Source organism: Pseudorasbora parva, chromosome 4 (genome assembly GCF_024679245.1).
Source record: "Pseudorasbora parva isolate DD20220531a chromosome 4, ASM2467924v1, whole genome shotgun sequence".
Lineage (NCBI taxonomy): Eukaryota > Metazoa > Chordata > Actinopteri > Cypriniformes > Gobionidae > Pseudorasbora > Pseudorasbora parva.
The window spans coordinates 49,896,475-49,919,127 of record NC_090175.1 but is presented as its reverse complement, the minus strand read 5'-3'; the positions used below and the strand labels follow the sequence as shown (position 1 = coordinate 49,919,127).

The 22,653-nt window shown below is 42.9% G+C and overlaps 1 protein-coding gene across 4 annotated transcripts in view; it reads right to left on the bottom strand.

Annotated features, from left to right (window-relative positions):
- Nucleotides 1–1,886: 1,886 nt before the first annotated feature.
- Nucleotides 1,887–22,653, bottom strand: part of si:dkeyp-9d4.3 (caskin-1) — a 66,563-nt gene continuing 45,796 nt past the window's right edge. Inside the window, exons 11-22 of one of the 4 annotated variants that reach the window (XM_067442148.1) lie at nt 22,102–22,341; nt 20,767–20,868; nt 19,311–19,510; nt 19,102–19,183; nt 18,549–18,658; nt 11,807–11,917; nt 9,966–10,067; nt 9,404–9,542; nt 5,782–6,725; nt 4,962–5,595; nt 3,943–4,783; nt 1,887–3,804 (exon numbers count right to left, since the gene is read on the bottom strand). In XM_067442148.1, the coding sequence (XP_067298249.1) occupies nt 3,708–3,804; nt 3,943–4,783; nt 4,962–5,595; nt 5,782–6,725; nt 9,404–9,542; nt 9,966–10,067; nt 11,807–11,917; nt 18,549–18,658; nt 19,102–19,183; nt 19,311–19,510; nt 20,767–20,868; nt 22,102–22,341 (3,602 nt within the window). In that variant the 3' untranslated portion in view covers nt 1,887–3,707. The remainder of the gene's footprint in view (nt 3,805–3,942; nt 4,784–4,961; nt 5,596–5,781; nt 6,726–9,403; nt 9,543–9,965; nt 10,068–11,806; nt 11,918–18,548; nt 18,659–19,101; nt 19,184–19,310; nt 19,511–20,766; nt 20,869–22,101; nt 22,342–22,653) is intronic. The other 3 variants (XM_067442149.1, XM_067442151.1, XM_067442150.1) reach the window with 3 other exon arrangements.

Sequence of the window (22,653 nt, the reverse complement as noted above, 5' to 3'; positions counted from 1 at the left end):
AGATGCATTCGGCAACCAGATACGGCGAATGTTTAATCTGTCAACTAGCTCCGCTTCACCTTCATTGCTCTGGTTGGTTGTAGCTCTATCCTGCAGAGGGAGTTTGAAAGACAACCGTTTATCCCGCCCCTCGGATTGAGCCCTGTCAATGGTGAATTTCCAGACCAAACATCTTGATGTGGGTCTGGCTTGTCAGGCTATTTATGCTATTTAATAGTTTAAATTGTGACAGTGCAGTAAACGAGATTGCCATGTTTACTTTTACTTTCACTTTTAACGAAAAGGGTGGGGTGTTTAATTAACGACGGAAAGGGAAATGGAGGCAGGGTCTATTTAAGCAGGTAGAAGAACGTCACAATAGCCTGGATGCCAGCCGAATTTAGCCCCGCCCACAAAATGTTTAGGTCAGGCAGTTCGGTCTGGCCTTGCTCCATAGAGGAGTGAATATCTCCGAACAGAAACTGTTCAGACCAAAGAAATCATCAGGGCGGGCTTTAGATGATGATGGACAGATGATCAACAGTAACGTGATCATACACGTCATCAAAGGGGCTTGGATTATATTTGTTTGAATCCTAAACGGAGAGCTTGTTTGCTCTGATTGGTTGTAGGTCTATTCAATTGATGTCTTTCCTGGTTCGGTTGAAACACGCCCCATAATCACAGCCCAATGGAGCAGTTTCAGACTCATATTCTGACTAGAATTGAGTATGACCACGTCAGGCTAACGTCACAAGGTATGCTAGTTGATTTGTGAGAAAGAGAGTATAGGTTTTTGTATAGGGCTATAGCTCAACTGTCACATTAATAATTTCTCGCTAGGACATCATAAGTGGAAAATGTTGGTCAAAAACATACATTTACACACAAACTGATCTGCAACTTTCTGGGAGCCTACAATGTATGGTCTAGACCAGTGGTTCCCAAACCTGTCCTGGAGGACCCCCAGCACTGCACATTTTGCATGTTTCCCTCATCAGACACACCTGATCCAACTCATCAGCTCATTAGTAGAGATAGCAAGACCTGAAGTGGGTGTGTCTGATTAGGGAGACATACAAAATGTGCAGTGCTGGGGTTCCTCCAGGACAGGTTTGGGAACCACTGGTCTAGACAGAGTATGGCCAGGCAGATATTTGATTGATTCTGTTATCCCATATAACTTCAGATTCTATTTTCTTGTGTAATTCGTCAGCACTATTATTTTATCTTTAAGTTGAGCAACCACTTCCTCTCCTTTCTCGATCCGTTTTTTTTCACATCCTTTATTTCATTGCAAGCGAAGTTGATAGCTTAGACCCTCTCTATTTTAATTTGTTTTCCTACAGTGTTTTCAATGGTATGTGACATAATGGCATACTGCTATAATATGGGCGAAGGTCAAAATCATTTTCTCTGAAAAACACATTTAATTTCTGTTTGATCCTAACCCTAGGTATGGCTTGAAATAGGCTATACATTTATCTGCTGTTGTTTCTCCTGTCTTTGCGTATTGGTTAGTGTCTAACAAGTACAGCAGTCAAAAAATAACAGTGGCATAATGTACCTGACAGGAGGTTAAAGGAAGAATGAATCCATTTCTTTTAAAATCCCTCCAGAAAATTCTACATTGATAAAACATCACACCTTTTTGTGGTATATGGATCCACAGAGTCTAATGTTTCAGGCAAGAGTAAAATATCTAAAAGTGAAAATAATTTAGGTATTTTTGAATATTATGTTGAAGACAATTACATATTATTATGCACATTTTAAGCCACTTTAAATAAAAGCATTACATGTGTATCAGCATTCCTCAATAGACCAAACTATAATGTGATATACCATAATATATAGCCAATTATAAAATGCTTGACAAAACTCTCAGATGCCACTATGGTTATATTCATAACAATTTATTTATATTAATTCCACATATTCTCAATGCTTTTTACATGGAAGAGGTCTTTGATGATTTTTTCACCAGGATCAGACAAACACATTAGCCATCTGAAGGTGTACACAAAATAACAACTGATTATTACACAGTTTACACTGTAAAAGATTTTATACTCCAACATCTATTCCATTGACATTGCAGGGTCATAATCAAGGACAACATTGTCATGATTGTCGGAAAATGCTCAGTTCTGTTGTATCCCAGATGGCTGGTTTTAAAGTATCACTTATAAAGCTAAATTAATAACATGGTGCATGGATAAAAAATATTGCTCTGTAGTCTTATACGTCTCGCAATGACAGTATTAAATGATCTAATTTTAGCCACTTGTATGTAATATGCAACTTCTGTCAGCAAGTCTTTTTTGCTTGCATGACAAAATAGGAATAATTGCACTGTCCAAGAGAACAACACACTCAGCCCTTACAAAAAAGTACTGTGGTGGTACTGTGGTATCAGATGGTAATACAACAGTGTTTGGTGCTGTACCATGGTACTGTATGATTACCATATCCATGTATTGTAGAATATACAATATATGGTCATCCAAGATACTTCAAAAATACCTTGGTAACCATGTCCAAAAACATGGTACATTTTTGTAAGAGAAGACAAACATACTGTCTCTTTCCTAGAACTATAAACACACACTTCATAATTCTCTTACTCTCAAACAGACCTCCTCTCCAAACACACAAACAAACACACACACACACATGAACACTTATTAGAGCACATTAGGAATGAGCAGGTGTCTGTAGCATTCCATATTGATGCATTCCATACTCTATACTATCAATGATAACTATAACCTATATGTTATATATTTATATATATATATATATACACTACTTTTTCCAGCGTCTTATTCTGAATTCTCTCTATATCTATGTATTACACCTTGGGCAGGGTGGGATTTGTCAATGCAAAAACTACACTACACAGTCAAACATTCACACACATTGACAACAACAACAACAATAACAACAGCAACAACAATAATAACATACATAAAGATTACAATATACCTCTTTAAGTCCAAAGCTTTTCTTCATCATACTTCAAGGGATTACAGAAATAGTCCAAAAAAAGTCAGATTCATCAATTCCAGGGTCAAAAATGGGGCTGTGCTCTTCATATTTATTTAGTCCAAACCAAGGTTTTTTTTCAGTAACTTATCCAGCTGAAGACCACAAAGTGAAATTCGAAGCTCCTCTTTACTTGTGGACAACCTCTCAGCAGATATTTGGAAAAGAACAATACAGCTTCCTAACATAACCAAAGAGAATATGATGTACCTTTACTGCTTTTAGCACTGCCATTAAAAGAAATATTCATCAATATTCAACTCTCACCCCACATACTGTACACACATATACACACGCTCACACATATTAGCATTTATCTGCTTAATGATAGTTAGAAAGCTTGTCACATAGTCCCTAATTGTGCTTATCTCTGGAAGCAGCATGACAGCAGGCCATATTTGCAGGTCAGAATAGGTACTTGCAGTACTAGAGACAAAACGCTGGTGGAGAATGAAGAGGGATTAAGAATGATGTTAGTCAAAATTTACATCTTAGGCTTTTCACAGAGATGCTCAATTGACTTTTACGCATGTTAGAATGGAAGAGCTTAATTTGCCCTATAAGACTCCAATCCTGCTGAGGCATCCAAGTTGGTTTCAGTGGTCCACACTGAAATATTTCAAAACGCTTGAGTGTTTCACATCTTATCTCACGTAAAGTGAAGAAATCTTATTTCACTTTTAATCTAGCATGGCCTCCAACTGGTCCGCAAGGTCATCAAACATGCTGCCAATGTCATCGAGAATGTTAACTGTGCTCTTGTTGTCCACATTGGTACTGAAGAGGAAAAGAAAGTAGAAGAAAAAGAATGGTAGAGTTACAACAAGTAACATCATCATCATGCAATGAAGATACTTCTTAGTGCCAAGGAGAAAGAACAATTGTTTTAGTGTCTAAAAACATCTACTTATATACCTGTCATCCTTCTTAATCTTCTCCTCCACTACTTCTAGAGCCGCAGCCAGGGATGCACTGGTCTCCTCCAGTCTGAGTTGCATCATGTTCCCTGAAGCAGGACCCCCTGTTTCAGCAACTATCAATAATCCTTGGCTTTCCACCTCTGTATTTACATCTCCATCTTGTGGTTCACCCTCTACTTGTGTCTGTCTGGCTACACCTACCTTCTTTCTTCTCATTATCACAGGTTCTGCTCCCTCTCCTGTCTCTTTGAAATGACTCCCTGCTGATGAACCTAAAATCAAGCCTTGTTCAACTTGAAATGTTGGATCAACCTGGACCAGACCTGCCCTTTCCATTCTAGCAATTCCAACTTCCTCTACTCTTTCTTGTTTCCTCACTTCATCTTCATCTCTCTGTTTCTCTACTTCTCTCAGCCTCTTTAGCACATCCACTCCAGGCAGCTCCACTTCCAGAGGACTTGGAATGTCCACAGAGAGTCCGGCCATGGAAGACCTAGGAGGCTTCACTGGAGCTGAACCTGAACCTGGTGTAGAGGGTGTTTGTGGGGTTTGAGGTGTCTGGGGTGTCTGTGGACTCTGAGCTGGAGAAGTTGCTGGATGTGGAGACAGCATGCTTCCCTCCATTGGTTTTGGGGTGACCGGACTCAAAGTCTGTGGTTGTTCCAATTGTTCAACTGAAAAGGGGCTGAAGGAGGCACTGCATGGGCTGAGAACATCTGCCTGAGGAGAGCCGGGAGTTCCAGTGGTATGGATTGGCTTGATTTTTACCGGCTTGGGCAGTGTAGGAGGCGGACTTGGCTTGGGAGATACTGGAGGAGGGATTTTCTTAACCTCCACTATAAAGAGACAAAAAACATGTAATGTACAACTTAATAAAATCAGGAAGGTCTCTCTTTCCATCAAGCTAAGCAGAGACTTGCTATCTAAAAATACCCATGCATGCATACATTTCTATGTTGGCTTGCTTGGCTGGTTTATGCTTGATAGTTTGCAACATGTTTAAAACATTCTTACCTGGACTATGCTGACCTTCTGGTCCAGGTAATGGAACCCTCCTTGAAGGAGTTGGGGGATCGAGTTTTCGAAGGGCCATTGCTGGTTTAGGTGAAACTGGGGGCTTCAGTATTTGTCTGGGAAGAGAGCCAAAGCCGTCATGTTGCAGTTCTTCCTCCCTACCACCATCTCCAATGCAAGCTTCTGATACAGGTCTTCTCCGGAAGTTATCTGGCCCATCTCCATCAGTGCCGTTACTCTGTGGTGGAGCCAATGCTTTGGGCCTTCGCTTTATTGTACTAGTTTCTGTAAGGTTAAAATGTTCACCATCTGAGTAATGTGGTGGCCGTGGTCTTCTCAAAGTTGCTGTGGCATCCATCCGTGACCACTCCTCTTGTGGCAGAGAAGAAACAACACCTTCCAGATGAGTGATCATGGAACGTGGACGTGGTTCAGGAGCCTGTTTAATTGGGTGGGATTCGCAAGGTGCTGGTCCATGATGTGTGATGTCCTGCATGGCTCGGCTCAATTCAGCCTCTTGTACATTACTGTCAGGCTGCTTTTGAGAGTCATAAAATTCACTAATTGTGCGCCGTCGACTATCTGCATCGGAATTCAGAACTTCACGGTTCTGCCGCAGGAGGTTTTGGCTTGCCTAGAGAACAGGTAAAACATCAAAACTCAGCCTCATAAAAATGAGATCAGGAACATTTTAAGAAAGTAAAAAGGGACAATTCTGATGTCAGGTAGATTGAAATATTTAAAAAATAGTAATAATTACTCTGAATCTTAAAGTTGACCACAGAATGTTTGTTTTATTTTGGGAGTAACTGTTTATTACCTGAAAATAACCACTTCCTTTACCACTGCTTCCAAGATTGGACATTTCAAGCATGGCAGCAATGTCTCTAACACTGCCCCCAGATGAAGTTTTTTCAGAGGCAATTCCACAATCGCTACGTCTGCGCTCCCTGTATGTCACATTGAGTAGCAAACTGTTAGCCCTATTTTCGCCAGACCTTACATCATCAGCCGCAGCCTCATCAGCCAGGTTTCCAGTGGAAATGGAAGAGCACGAGCGCTTTGGTGGAGTTGGAGGACGAGTCCGTCTGCGAGGCCGAGCTGTAGCAAATGACTGACTGCGATTGACACTGTTGATGTCAAGGGTTTCACAAGAGGCTTTCGCTGAACTGCTGGGACTGACCCTATGTCCACCTAGTGTTGCGTATTTCACAGAGGAGTCTGGCATGGGTAAGTCATGCTCAGCATCAGTAACGATATACTGTCCACGTCTTGGCTGGGATGGAGTCTGACCATTGCCCTCTTCGGATTCTCCTTCAGGTGGTAGGCAAAGTACTGGAACGGTACGAGCGTGAGCATGTGAACGGGGAGAGTCACAAGGCCCTCTGGTCCTGCTCTGTGTTTTTAGTGGGGAGGAAGATATGTGGGAAGGAGAATTTGAAGCAGAAGATGAGGTTCTGACTTTAGTAGGAGTGTGTGGGGGTGTTGAGGTGGGACTCTCAATTGAACCAGGTTTTCTCAAAGGAGGAGGGGCATTAGATCTTTGTATGCCTCGCCCATGGGTGCTGTGCCGTGGAGAGCCACGGCCGTCTGTTCTTTTGCGTATTCGAACAGAAGGGGCAGAGTTCACATCTGGTTCTGTGCTGGTTTCTAATGATTGTTTGGAGTCTGTGCTTTCTTCTATCTGGCTCTCCTTGGTGGGAATGTCTGCTTCTGGAGATTCACTCAATCGTTTGACGGCTAACATCAACTTCTTCTGGTGCCCTTGGTGGGAAAGAAAAGAGTGGACAGTTATTATTGAATATCTTGAAGCCAATACGGAAGTGACTTAAACTGCAATTCATCAACTGGCCGCTAGGGATAAGCTCCAGAAGGGAGAAGAATCTCATTGAGCCCCATGTTAAAATGGCCAACTTGACAGCAGAAAAAAACATGTTTACAGTCTGCTACAAATTGTGGTTTTGGTCTATATATCTAAGGCCCTGTCCACACGAACACGGGTATTTTCAAAACCGCAGCTTTTTCTACGCGGTTTGGCTGTTCGTCCACACGCAAACGCTGTATCCGGTTACTAAAACCGGACTTTTTTGAAAACTCCGGCCAGGGTGAAGATTTTTAGAAACTCCGGTTACAGCGTTGTCGTGGAGATGGTGAAACCGGAGATTTCGGTTTTTTAAATTGAAGTGCACGCCGTTCTCTCCTTTGTTTGACATCAGATTTTCCACATCTCCTTTTGATTTACGTGAGTCGAGTCTATGCGGTGGACTCCACTAACAGCGCTTATCACATGTATATCCTACAGATACATGTTCAGTTATTTCATTGTATTGAACAAAGGCGCCAGAATGCAATTAATACAAAATAGTAAAGCAAGTGTGTGAAGCTTACAGTCCACTTCGGCCCTGCACCTGTATACAGTTACCTGTCACTGAGTCCAAAGTAAAGGAACTTGTAGAAGGGTTTCACTTGAGCCCATAGCATCGCTCAGTGCAATGTGCATCGGTGCAGTGAATGGGACCCATGTGAAAATCAGGCAGCCAATCATAGCGTAGTTTTGCGTTCTCATGTGGACAGATTTTTTTTTTAAAACCGTGCTTGTGTGGACGCGATTGTTTTTTAAAACGGAGGAGGAAAAACTCCGGTAATAAAAATACCCGTGTACGTGTGGACTAGGCCTAATTTTGACCTTCATGACAACATTGAGGGGGTGAATGTTTTTATAACTCATTTGTTTACATTATATAAAGCCTCATAATTAAGGGCGTGGTCACTTTAAGTGACAGGTGGATAGTTAGTTTGCCCTCTGTCTGTTAGTCATCACATCATCTCAGCTCCAGCTACGTCCCGCCTCTTTGTCCGTTGCCAGTTATTCGGGAGTGACGCGCGATGACGTGCTGCCAAGATGGCAACAGCCAGCTCAACCCTACTTTATACTTCAGAAATGCTCTTTAGAATCCTATAGGTGACGTCATAGACACTACGTCCATATTTTTTTAACAGTCTATGGTTTTATTAGACAGGTGAGCAACTGTTTAGATACATTAATCGAAAGAAAACTAATTATTGTCATAATTCAACACAGTTGGTCTTATTGTTTAAATCTCGTTTCCATGATTTACTGTAAGTACCATCTTTTACCATGTCTAATTATCGATCTAGCTTACTGCAGTGTCTCTAAGTAGCTGTCGCACAAACGCACAGAGTATTATTATAACATAACTTTCAAATGTATCTTATATAATAAATCAGCTCTGTCACATTACCCCACATATCCAAGGCGAAACAGTCGTCTGCGGCATAATAAAAGCTCAAAATCAAGGTGTCATCAAGCTACCCCTTTGTTTTGAATAAGCAACCTCTAGCAGCTAAACTACACATTGTCCATCCGCTAGAGGTCGCCTATTCAAAACAAAGGCGTAGTTTGATGACGCAATTTTGAGCGCAGAATCTAGGGACATGTGGTCTTCACCTCACAGCCGGTGGAAAATAGGACTCGGGCAGAAATCATGTTCATGGATGCGGTTATTAACGTTACTGTAGTGTGTAGCAGAGCAGGACCGAGTGTTGTGGAGCTGAGCACAGCTGCTGGAGTGATTGTTACACAAATACCCATCTCGCGAACACCGGGGCTTTTATTATGACAGGACGAGACACAGTCGCCGGGCGCCCGCACTTTCGCTTTCCGGTCATGATTATGATGTTATGCAGCTCTGTTTATCATATTAGATACATTGAAGTGTTGAAAATGATGTTATGTGTTACTCCATGCGTTCACTTGTTCACACTGCTAAGAGTAAAGTGCTCCTGCCAAAAACCCGAAACCGAGGGTAACGCAGATATGACGCAACTGACAGGCGACTTCCTCAAAACGCTATGCTGAAACGCCCCGGTCCTTAGTTAAAATAGCAATTTTCTCACAATTTACAAATAGTTGGACACATTTGGTATATTGTAAGTACTCAACTGCACAAAATATATAACACCGGCCTAGTGGTTTTTGGATATTTTACTGCAAAAATACTACATAGTGTACCTCTAAGTAAAGTGCTAATGGAAGGGTTGTGTCAGTTCCATCTTGAAATTACTCATACCACCACATAGATCAAAAAGGGATATTGATTTTGTATGACTAAAGCTTGTATAAGATATCTAATATCTAACTTCCATTTCATTTCTGTGCACTCGTTAAACACACATTCAAATGTCCTCTTCTTCCTTAGGTGTTCAGTAGCTAAATGTAGTTGGTGAAGCTGCTTGATCAAGTAAGTCTTGCTGTTTAAGTTAGTTAAGATGCAAGGTTGGGCACACCAGCACATGTATCCCCACTAGAGACCACCACCGAAAACACACTATACTGGTGACCAACTATGCCAATCTTTTCAGCAGGGATATCATGAAAAAAATATGTTTATGTGTAATGTACATATGTGTAGTATGCATACCTAGTTTAGTGATGCCAATCTCCTTTAGGTCCTCCAGAGTAATATCACTAATGAAGTCCATGTTGTCATAGCCATTCTGAACCAGAGTCTGGTAGTATTGATTCAGACCAATTGCAGACAGCCACTCAGCCAGACTGGACTATAAGGTCAAAAAGATAATTATTAACCAATATGAATATTAAGTTCAAAAGTTGTAATCGTACATATGTATAAATACATACAGTGGGATCCAAAACAGACTAAAACCTAGTGAAAACAGGATAATAGTCATTTTGACTTTCAAATTTTAGTTTTTCATTTATTTGATTGATTAGTTCTTCTTTTTTATCAACATTTGCATCAAACATAAAACCTTATAATTATGTTCTACGCTTTAACTTTACAAATTTGCTTATTTGATGTGAAACAGAAATAGTACAGTATCAGATATTTCTTATTAATTTACATTACACTGTTTTTCACCATAATAAATATTTGTTTTTATTTTATTTTTTATTTTTAATAATTGTTTCAATTATATTCTGATTTCAAGACTTTCTGAACCCAACTTTATTTCTCTTACAGGTTTTTCTTGAGGTATCCAGTCTGGGATGTTCATTTTGCTGATCTCTGAAAGCATTTTCTTTCTGTGCCCTGGTTTTGTCACTCCAATAGCAGTGAGGTCCTGTGGGGTACACACACACACACACACACACACACACACACACACACACACACACACACACACACACACACACACACACATAATATAATAGCTTAAAATGAAGAACTATTTGCAAAAATGTGTTATTAACTTGCCTTTTCTGATTATAACAATAATGTACAGTGGTCTCAAAAAACATTTTGAACACTTCAAGTCACTCTCCAAAATATACAGTAATGCCATTCATCAATCAGGTATAAAATTATAATCGCTGACAGGTGAAGTGAATAACACTGATTATCTCTTAATCATGGCACCTGTTATTGGGTGGGATACATTAGGCAGCAAGTGAACATTTGTCCTCAAAGTTGATATTTTAGAAACAGGAAAAACGGGCAAGTGTAAGGATTTGAGCGAGTTTGACAAGAGAAAAATTGTGATGGCTAGACGACTGGGTCAGAGCATCTCCAAAACTGCAGCTCTTGTGTGGTGTTCTCGGTCTGCAGTGGTTAGTATCAAAAGTTGTCCAAGGAAGGAACAGTGGTGAACGGGCGACAGGGTCATGGGCAGATAAGGCTCATTGATGCAATTGGGGATCGAAGGCTGGCCGCTGTAGTCCAATTAAACAGACGAGTTACTGTAGCTCATATTGCTCAAGAAGTTAATGCTGGTTCTGTTAGAAAGGTGTCAGAATACACAGTTTGTTTTGTATGGGGCTGAATAGCTGCAGACCAGGCAGGGTGCCCATGCTGACCCCTGTCCACCGCCAAAAGCTCCATCAGTAGGCACATGAGCATCAGAACTGGACCACAGAGTAATGGAAGAAGGTGGCCTGGTCTGATTTACTTCACGTGGATGGCCGGGCGCTAACACATGGCACTGTAATGCACTATCCCAGCAAACATTAGTCCGACGGCAATGTCGTGTCCCTGGCCAAAAAAACCTGTTGTGGTAGGATGGCATGAATCTGTAAAAATATGTAACACAAAACATTTCCCAAAAATGCATTCAGATACATCCGTTCAACTTTCATTTTGGAACTCTTTTTCAACCATGACTGGACGTGTCGGAGGAACATATTTTTGACAGTCATTAAACATCCAAATGTTTGCTGGGATGGGAAGAAGGCAAGCCGGCACTTACCATGTACTTAAGCATTGTTGCAGACCATTTATACCCTTTCATGAAAACGGTATTCAGCAGGATAATGTGCCCTGCCACAAAGCAAAAATGGTTCTGGAATGGTTTGAGGAGCACAACAATGAGTTTGAGGTGTTGACTTGGATCTGTAGAATATGTTGAACAAACATGTCCAATCCATGGAGGCCCTACCTCGCAACTTACAGAAGTTAAAGGAACTGCTGCTAACATATTGGTGCCAGACACCACAGCACACCTTCAGGGGACTAGTGGAGTCCATGTCTCGATGGATCAGGCCTGTTTTTACAGCAAAAGAGGACCAACACAATGACAATATACGCGATTGGTGTATTTTAGGCATTAAAATACCTTTTGAGGCCACTGTATTTTGAAAGATGGCAGCTGTTTATGGTGGTACAATATAGCATAAAAATAAAGAAATTAATATATAAATATAGAATGAAACAATTATCCCATCTTTAAAAGAATAAAAATTGATCACTTTATTACTTTGATTCATATATATATATATATATATATATATATATATATATATATATATATATATATATATATATATATATATATATATATATATATATATATATATATAGTATTACCTCTGGTGTCATTCTGCTGATGGTCTGCAGGTCATAACCAGCTGTTAGAAAGTTTGCTGTGTAGAACTGCAGCTGTGCACTAGTGAGCCATTCAACAACAGCCTCTGAGCTCTACAACACACACACACACACACACACACACACACACACACACACACACACACACACACACACACACACACACACACACACACACACACACACACACACATGGCAGGGAAAGACAGAAACGCATCAATAATTCAGGTATTGCTTTGAAAAAGTCATGATCCAAGTCTTGATATGAAAGTGTGTCAGGTAATACACACTATAACCACTGTGTGGCAGCAAATGATATTCTTGCAACCAAATCACTAACCAAAACATACAATAGTAATACTGTGGTTCCCTTTCGGGGAACTCGAGCTGCGTCGAAACGCTGTGAGAACGCCTCTGCGTTAATGCGTCGTGAAGCGCCTGTAGAACCATTCCATCGGAAAAAAGATCGATCGTCGGCGTGATGACGTCATCGACCGGAAGCTATAAAACGTCCGTGAAAACAAACAGGAACTAGCTTCTGTGCCTTCAGTAAGCGATCTGTGTGAACCTGTCTGTCTATTTGGTGTTTTTGTCTGTCTATTGAAAGAGTTTTTCCACCCTTTGTTAAATATTCCATATATATTTCACAAAAAAGAGAAAATAAAATAGATAGAGAAATGGCGAGCGAAAGCAGTAACTTTAAGAGGTGTGTTCATCCCTGCCCACGCTACATCACGAGTGGGGATACACACTCTCTTTGTGTTGCCTGCTTGGGAGCGCAGCATGCCCAGGCAGCCCTCGAGGGGGCTGCTTGCGAGCACTGTGAGCGTATGCCACTGAGAACGCTGCGCTCCCGCCGGGCACTCTTCGAGGAGGGTGCCTCGGCTCGTGTTCCCCGCGGCTCTGGTCCCGCTGCTGCCGAGGCAGAGCGGAGGCTGCAGTCGTGGGGTTCACAATTGGATGTTGCGGAGGGGTTTGAGACGGGCGCTGCCTTATCTCTGCCCTCACCCGCTCCATCCAGCGGTTCTTCTCGGGGCTTGGAAGCACGCATTGCGGTTTCTTCCCCCCCGAGAGAGCCGCCGGTGCTCCAACTATCCAGCTCCGAGGAGGTGGACGTTGAGAGCATCGCGACTGAAGATTCGCCACTTCAGTCCCCTGCGAGTGATGAGCTCGTTGAGGTTCTAACGCGAGCCGTGGCCAGATTAAACATCGACTGGCCCGTAGAAAGATCTGAGGCAGGAAAAAGACGTTCTAGTAAATTAGACGAAAGATTCCTGCCCGCTCGCGCTTCAGAACCTCAGCGGCGGGGCCTGCCATTCTTCCATGATTTGCACACCGAGGTGGCAACATCATGGAGGAGACCGGCATCTTACCGTGTGTTCAGCCCTCAGACTACGGTCTATAGTAACATCATTGGGCTGAAACACTACGGTTATGGGGCGATGCCAAAGGTAGAAGAGACGCTTGCGAGCCATCTCTCGCCTTCCTCGGCATCGTCCCTAAAGGCCCCGACTTTGCCCACCAGACCATTAAAAACAACGTCGGCGCTGGTGGGCAAAGCGTACTCGGCGGCAGGTCAGGCTGCTGCATGCCTTCACACCATGGCAATTATGCAGGCGTATCAGGCTGACCTGCTTAGGGACCTAGATGGACGCGATGAAGTGGGGGGTGATGTCATAAATGAGCTCAGAACAGCAGCTGATATAACTCTCCGGGCCACCAAAGAGACGGCCAGATGTGTTGGCCGCTCGATGGCAGCTTTGGTGGCTACGGAGAGACATTTATGGCTCAACCCCACCGAAATCAAAGAGAGGGAGAAGAGCTTTCTGCTCGACGCGCCGCTGTCTCCTGGTGGCCTCTTCGGTGACGCAGTACACACTGTCACCGAGAGGTTCCAGGAGTCAAAGAAACAAGCTGCGGCGCTGAAGCAGTTTCTCCCTCTCCGAGTCCAGGTCCCTGGGGCTGCCGCTGACATCAGGCAGCCCAAGCCGAGTACGAGCTCAGCTCACAGGGCACAACAAAAGCAGAGCGTCGCCGCTCGGGCTCCCCCTCAGCGCGGGGACCAGGGGCGGCGCTCTCAGACGAAGCCTTCGAGGGGCAGGGCTGATCTGCGGACAGTCCTGATCGCCAAGAAGGCTTCGTCGAAGCGTTCCTGACGCCAGAAGCGTCAGGACGCTGAGGGTGGTTCCCCCCGTGGGGAAACGGTGCTTACCCCTGCCTACGGTACCCGTTTCCCTACGGCACCCTCGGGGGGCCGCGCTGCCAACCCTGCCGCAATGCCGGGGCGCAGTCGGTCTCCGCGGGCCACCCGAGGGTGGTCCGCACCCCCTTCGGGGGGTCCCCGAGCAGTCAAGTCAGTTGTTCCCTGCCGGTCCGCCGCTTCAGGGCACTGTGCTTGTTGCTCAAAATACACCAGAGGCCAGCCTCGAGAGGCTGGTTCCCTTAGTAGATTTTCTAGACGAATGGAAACGTCTATCAAATATATCTCAGTGGGTCCTGCAGATAGTAGAAAAGGGGTATGCCATTCAATTCAGAAGTCGGCCACCTCCTTTCTGCGGTGTCCTACCTACAGTGGTGGGCCCGGAGCAGGCTCTGGTAATGGCACAGGAAGTAGAGACACTCCTGCAAAAAGGGGCTATAGAGAGGGTTTCCCCTCCCAGCAGGGAGTCTGGCTTTTACAGCCGTTACTTCATCGTGCCGAAGAAGGATGGGGGCTTACGCCCGATATTAGATCTGCGGCTATTGAATCGCTCGGTGGCCAAGCTCAAATTCAAGATGCTTACACTCAGACAGATTGTAGCGCAGGTCAGATCGGAGGATTGGTTTGTCACCATAGACCTCAAAGATGCGTATTTTCATGTCTCCATCCGTCCACATCACAGGAAGTTCCTGAGGTTTGCCTTCGGGGGAGAGGCATACCAATATCGTGTACTTCCCTTCGGTCTAGCACTGTCACCCCGCACGTTCACCAAGTGTGTGGATGCAGCTCTGGCGCCGCTGCGTCTTCAGGGCATCCGCATACTGAACTACATCGACGACTGGCTGATTCTAGCGAATACAGAGCAGATGGCGGTTCAGCATCGAGATGCTGTTCTCGCCCATATGTCGAAGCTGGGGTTGAGGCTGAACGCCAAGAAGAGTGTGCTTTCTCCGGCTCAGAGAACCACTTTTCTAGGTGTGAACTGGGACTCGATAATTATGCGGGCGCAATTATCGCCAACACGCATAGCGTCGATCCTGGCAGCCGCCAAAGAACAGAAGCTAGGCCGAGCCGTCACTGTGAAACAGTTCCAGAAACTGTTAGGTCTCATGGCAGCAGCGTCCAACGTGATACCTCTTGGCCTACTGTACATGAGGCCACTGCAGTGGTGGCTCAAAACACAAGGGTTCTCCCCGAGGGGAAATCCGCTCCGCACGATCAAAGTCACGCGGCGATGCCTACGTGCTCTGGTCATGTGGAAAAACCCGGGGTTTTTATCTCAGGGTCCCGTGTTGGGGGCTCATGTTCGTCGCGTAACGCTAACGACAGACGCCTCCCTCACGGGCTGGGGGGCGACCATGAGTGGTCGCTCATCCCAGGGTCTATGGCAGGAACATCAGCGGCACTGGCACATAAATCGGCTAGAGATGCTCGCAGTGTTTCTTGCATTGAAACAGTTCCTGCCCGACCTCAGGGGCCACCACGTACTAGTCAGAACAGACAACACGTCCGTGGTGGCCTATATAAATCACCAGGGGGGTCTGAGGTCTCGTCCGTTGGACAAATTGGCACATCGGATCCTCCTGTGGGCCCAAGGGAAATTGCTGTCAATCAAGGCAGTATATATCCCGGGGGCCCTAAACCAGGAAGCAGACAACCTGTCGAGACAGGGGCCGAGGCCCGGGGAATGGAGACTCCACCCAGAGGTGGTGGAGCTCCTATGGAAGGTTTATGGGAAAGCAGAGATAGACCTGTTCGCTTCGGCGGAGAACTCTCACTGCCCGCGGTGGTTTTCTCTGACCCATCCGGCTCCGCTGGGGCTGGATGCCATGGTACAGGAGTGGCCGAGGCTGCCTCTGTACGCCTTCCCCCCGATTGTTCTGCTTCCAGGAGTTCTGGAGAGGGTACGCCGGGACGGGGCCCAGGTACTCCTAGTGGCCCCGAACTGGCCGACCCGAGTGTGGTTTTCGGACCTGATATCTCTCCTGGAAGGCTCTCCGATGGAGATTCCGACCAGGAGGGATCTACTCTCTCAGGCGGGCGGGAGATTCCTGCACCCACGCCCGGAGATGTGGAAACTGTGGGCCTGGCCTCTGAGGGGGCTAGGCTCATAGAGGAGGGTCTCTCGGCCGAGGTCGTAGAGACCATCCTACACTCCAGAGCTCCGTCCACGAGGAAGCTGTACGCTTTGAAATGGAGACTTTTCTCAGCTTGGTGCAGAGAACGCCAGTGGGATCCAGTTAACTGCCCGGTTGGTACAGTGCTGGAGTTCCTGCAGGAAAGGTTCTCTGCAGGGTTGACCCCCTCCACACTTAAGGTGTACGTGGCGGCCTTGGGCGCTGTCCACGTCCCTTGCAGTGGAGTGTCTTTGGGAAGACACCCTCTAATTACACGCTTCCTTCGTGGCACATTAAGGTTGAGGCCAGTTATGCACTCGAGGGTCCCGGCATGGGACTTGGCCATTGTTTTGAGGGGCTTGTCCGGACCTCCGTTCGAACCTTTGGAGGAGGTTTCGGATAAGTTCCTCACCCTGAAAACTATCTTCCTTTTGGCCATTTCATCCCTTAAAAGGATAGGAGATATTCAGTCCCTGTCAGTAGGGCCCTCATGTCTAGAGTTCGCGCCTGGGATGGTGAAAGCATTTCTGCATCCCAGGCCGGGTTATGTCCCCAAGGTTCCTACGAGCCCACGGGGCCCCATCACTCTACAAGCCTTCTGTCCTCCTCCATTCTTGACGTCAGACCAGGAAAGATTAAATCTGCTGTGTCCGGTGAGGGCACTGGATACTTATGTCCACAGAGCTGCCCTGTGGAGAAAAACGGAACAATTGTTTGTTTGCTTCGGACCCCCTAAGAAGGGGGCTCCTGTATCCAAGCAGAGGATGAGCAAGTGGGTGGCCGAGGCCATTTCACTTGCTTATGAAGCTGCCGGGCAGCCATCTCCTTTGGCTGTCCGGGCACATTCTACCAGGGGTATGGCTGCTTCTAAAGCACTTTTGTCGGGGGCTTCCCTCCATGATATATGTAACGCGGCCGGATGGTCGTCTCCTTCTACCTTCGTCAGGTTCTACGAGCTAGACCTGGCATCTACAGTAGGGGCACAGGTTCTCTCGTAACCGTGTGCGCTTCGGTTTCACACATACGAGACACTTGGTCCTATGGCGATGTGGGTATAAGCGTTCTCACAGCGTTTCGACGCAGCTCGAGTTCCCCGAAAGGGAACGTCTCAGGTTACGTATGTAACCCTAGTTCCCTGAGGGAACGAGACGCTGCGTCGCTCTGCCATACTCCCGGCGTGTCCGTGATCACTTACTTCAGGCTTTATCAGAAGCTAGTTCCTGTTTGTTTTCACGGACGTTTTATAGCTTCCGGTCGATGACGTCATCACGCCGACGATCGATCTTTTTTCCGATGGAATGGTTCTACAGGCGCTTCACGACGCATTAACGCAGAGGCGTTCTCACAGCGTTTCGACGCAGCGTCTCGTTCCCTCAGGGAACTAGGGTTACATACGTAACCTGAGACGTTTTGGAGCATGTTTTTGGACATATTTTTTGAAAAACGTTCATGTAAACCCTAATATATGAATATACTAATCCTTACACCCTGGGATGTCATGCACAAGTGACAGTAAAAAAATTTATAATGCAGTGGCAGCTGGAGGGTTTTAAAATAGAGGAGGCACAAGCATTTTTAATGTTTGTTTGCTTAACTATATAAAGAAACAGCATACAGCAAAACAATATAAATATAATTTTGCTCATCTAGCCTATCTCATGCAGCAAAAATCAGTCCATTTAAAAGTCTGTGTTAAAACAGCACATTCAGCCGATTAGTGAAGCTGATTGCTGTAGTCTACAGTATATCCAACTAGACATGGAATTTCTTCATTTTTAACACGTAGCTGCTGTTCGAATGGTAGCTTGGTAAATTTGTTGGTCATCAATATTCAATATCTCCACTCTTTATAATATTAAGGTACTTTGTACATTATCAGTGATAGCAATTAAAAAACGAATATCCCGTAATTTACGTCACGTAAGCTTCCTCTGCCGTGTATTTTTTTCTTAGCACACTCACCTGCTGAAAGTGAAATACTCCGTGGTGATTGGCTATTTTTTTCGCCAACGGAGGTAAAAGTCTCTGGCTATGGATTTGCCTCACTTTCTAATTCCACAGGATTAAATTACATATAACAATATATCCAATTAGAAAACCATTTTAAATTGTAATAATCTTTCACAATATTGCTGTATTTTCTAACTAAAATAAATTGAGACCTGGTGAGCATAAAAATGTATTATGAGGAATATTATGAGGAAAAAATTTATTTAAAAAAAAAAAAACATCTTACCAAACCCAGACTTTTAAACTCAGTTAAGTTATTAATCAAGCTTTACTTTTATATTTAAAATAGTAATTCTCATTGAAACACCAACCCAGAAAGTATCTGACCATATAAGAGACAAATATAGACACATTATGATTCGCATAAACAAATCTGGGCCACCACACACACACTTGCCTTAGTTTCAGCTGAAACTTCATCTTTCCTCTGCAGCAATGGATCCACAAAAGGTTTCTTCTTTTGCTGCCGTGGGGCAGCAGATGCAGTCTGAGTGCGCTGAGATGACACTACGGCAAAAAAGTAAATAAAATGTAAAACAAATAACACTTCATATTTTTACTTACCAGGGCTTTGAATACACATATGGGCTTATAAAAACATCTCGAGGCATATAACAATAGACATATGAGATGTGTACAAAAGAGACATATGAGACAAACCTGTTTTCTAAGACCAGTCTAATATTTGAATGCAAATAGGGCTTTAAATGCATATAAATTAATGGCCCAAAATAATTTTGCACACACTATTTATAGCAAAATATCAAACCAAGGGAATTTATTATAAATAAACAAAGCACAAACGCACACTTCAAAAAATGTTGATTGTTTTGCTGCATTACTGACTTCATACATACCCTAAAATTCACTTGGACATCAGTAATTATGTATAGAAAAAAAAAAAAAAAGGGAAGTTAGTTCGGAGAATGTTGGTATACATATCGTAGTACCTGAATTAGGATCTAAAGACTGTGATTGGTCCATAAGATGTTCTTTTGCTTTGGCTGACTGGGACAGCACCGTGGCCAACAGCTAAAACACACACACAAATGCACACATACATGATCAGTAATGTGAGAAATAGAGAGAAAGACAGACAAAGAGAGAATTTACACATCTGTCCTAATGTGCATCTATATGGTCTCTGTGTGCGGCGCACCTTCACGCCCTCGGCCTGAGCATGCAGTCCCGGCACATTGAGGCCATGTGTGTTAACTCCAGGTGAGTGTGTGGGGGTGGTCGGCACGGGCACTGGTGAGTTGGTGAGGTGAGCATTGGCATTACTGCTTTGTCCGCTAGTAGATGAACGTCCACTGGTCAGACTGCCTGTGCTGCCCATACTGCCAACACTGCCCCCTGCTGGCAGGTACGAGTTATCATGCAAGAAACCAGAAATAAAAACCACTGAGTATGTACCACCTTCACGGGAAAAAAAAAACATAACTGCCGGAGCCTGGATATTTTACTTGATAAACGTTTAAATATCTATATTTTTCTGACACATAGCCATCACTTCACTTCAGAAGGCCTTTATTAACCCACCGGAGACGTGTGGAGTACTTTTATAAAGGGCGGATGCACTTTTTTGGTCTTCATATTTTGGGCTGCCTTTCACTGCCATTATAATGCTTGGATTAGTCAGGACATATTTTAATAGAAATCTGATTGTATTCGTCTGAACAAAGAATGCCATGTACATCTAGGATGAGGGTCATTTAAATTTTTGGATGAACTATCCCTTTAATATCTGTTACACTTTATTTTGATGGTCCTCAAACAGACTTTCTTCTGACTATAAGTAGCTCTGCAAGTACATGTCAACTTAATCTACTAACCTTAACCTAACAGTCTTCTAATGCTCCAATGAAGGTCAGTTGACATGTAGTTGCAAAGTTACTTATAGTTAGTAGAATCTCAAAAGTGGACTATCGAAATAAAATGTATCTGTGTTTAGGTTGTTGACAAATAACATAAACAAACTTCTTTGAATTGATATGAATAATGCATAAGGTAAAGTTGTTGGATCTTCTGTTGTATCAGATCTTATTTGTAGTTTGCATTCATTTCAAAACATTCAAGCATATTATGGGGTATTTTAGGGTCCCAACATGCATGAGAGCCACATATAACATTCACTGATGTCATTCCTGTTGCGACTGCTGGAATAAATACATTAAAACATCCTATTTGACTGTTCTGACAATCACTATAAAGAATACTTTTATTCAACAAGGACTATGTAACAAGGACTAAATGATTAAACAATTGATTAAACAATCCTAAAAAAAAAGTTTTCACAAAATATTACGCAGCACAACTATTTTTCAACATTGGTAATAATAAGAATATTTCTTGAACACCAAGCATGTGACACTGAAGACTGGAGTAATGATGATGAAAATTCAGCTTTGCATCACAGGAATAAATTACATTTAAAATATACTAAAATACATCAATTACTTTAAACTGTATTAATATTTCACAGTATAATTATTGTGAAAACTCCTTTATCACTGTATTTTTGATCAAATAAATGCATTCTGGGTGACCATAAGAGAGGCGCTAGGGCGCTACTCACGTCACATGAATTGTCCATTGAAAAACTGTGTATTTACCAGCTAAAGGTTTTCTCAGTACCCAAATCTCCTCATTTGCGCCGCTCTGCTGGCCGCTGAGGGTTGGAGAACCATGAGGGCTAGAAACGGATCCCCTCGAGCCTGAAAGATATTACACAGACACACAAGCATTGTGAGGTAAGAATGAAATACATTGCTTTGCAAACTCCTAATTGGTAAAAACAGAAACACACAGAGGGAGCAGATAGCAGAGGGATCATTTGGGGCAGTTCAATGGACTGTAGCATATCCAACAGTAATATGGGATCCTTTCTGATGAAAATGTATGTTTTGTTTGCAAATATAGTACCCAAAAATATTCAGACCCCTTGAATATTGAATGAATCTTGAATGAATTATAAAACCTTAGTTAGTTGTGAAATTGTATTACAGAAAAAAGCTGCAGTACAATTTTATTTAAATATTCATAAAAATGCTAATACACTACTGATTATACATGATCCTTCATCAGTTATATACTCGGTAGGTGCTGAAGAAACATTGCTTAATAAAATGTTCTCACAAAAAAAAAAAAAAAAAAAAACTCCAGAAAGCCTTAGTAGCATATTTAAGCTAAGGGGCTGGTTCCTACATTATTTTTCTATACATTGACTCGCTGGAGTCTCTAATCTGCAAAATGTATACAGAAAAAAAATAAACCAAGGCTCCAAAAAATGCAAAATAATTTACTAATGGACTTTTTTATTATTATTATTTTCTTTGTCAAACACCCAATCTTTAGCATTTTTTTTTTTTTTTACAAGTGATATGCGTGCTTTGGTGCTGTTTTTATAATTAATGTTGAATTTTTTTTTTTTGTGTGTGTGTAAACTGTGATATCTTTTTCAGGATTCTTTATTAAACAGAATCTGAAATTAATGAAATTAATGCTGATAAATATATTAATTTCTTTAAAAAAAATTAAAACTTTGAATGGTAGTGAATAGAAATAAAAATTATTTTATTTTTCAAACTAATTTTGAGCATTTTTGCACTATATAAAAAGAGAATATTGTAAAGAAAATTGGGGGAAAATATATTAAACGGACAACATGTCAGCTGTAAAAAGATTATTTAATTTTTCTTTATGAAAAACATACATTTTCCCCCTTTTCGTGGGGTGAAATATGTTTTTTACACAAATATCTCTGATACTGTCACTTTTTGGTGTTACACATCCAACTTTCTCAAAGACATCCAGATTCACATCACGTTTACGGCATCTTAATATGGTCATGAAGTAAAAAATAAAATAAAAAATTCTGGTATATATGATATGATACACTTATGATGGGTAAATGTGTATTTTTTCTGACGGTGTATGTGTGTTTATACCTGTCTCTTTTTGTGGCTCCTCTGAGCAGGAGGAGGCTGGTTCATACCCAATTGTGCTGCAGGTAGGCATATTATAGCCAAATGAGGTGAAGAGGGGCTGATGGGTAAGGGGCTGGGTAGGAGGGGGTGGAGGAGTGAGGGGCAGAGAAAAAATGTGGGAGCAGTCACCGTTCACCATGACAACTGAACCAATTGCTGGCGGACGGATCTGTATCTTAAGATACTGTTGGGTCGAGGGACCTGGGTACAACAGAACAACAGGCGACACCAAAAAAACACAAAGAACAACAAGAACAACAACAACAAAAAAACAGGAAAGGAAACACAAAACAAAACATGTTCAAGCAAAAATATCTAACTCTATAACTAAGCTTAACTTAACCTTGTAAGTTAACATGCAAGGTGAAAATTAACGCATGTACATTTACGTTTAGAAAACTAAAAAAGCAAAACAAAAAAAACTATACTCATGCATATTTTCACAAAACATATACTTGCAATGCATTCCTCAAAAACACCAAATTTATAGCTGATCTATGTGTCATGCATGCA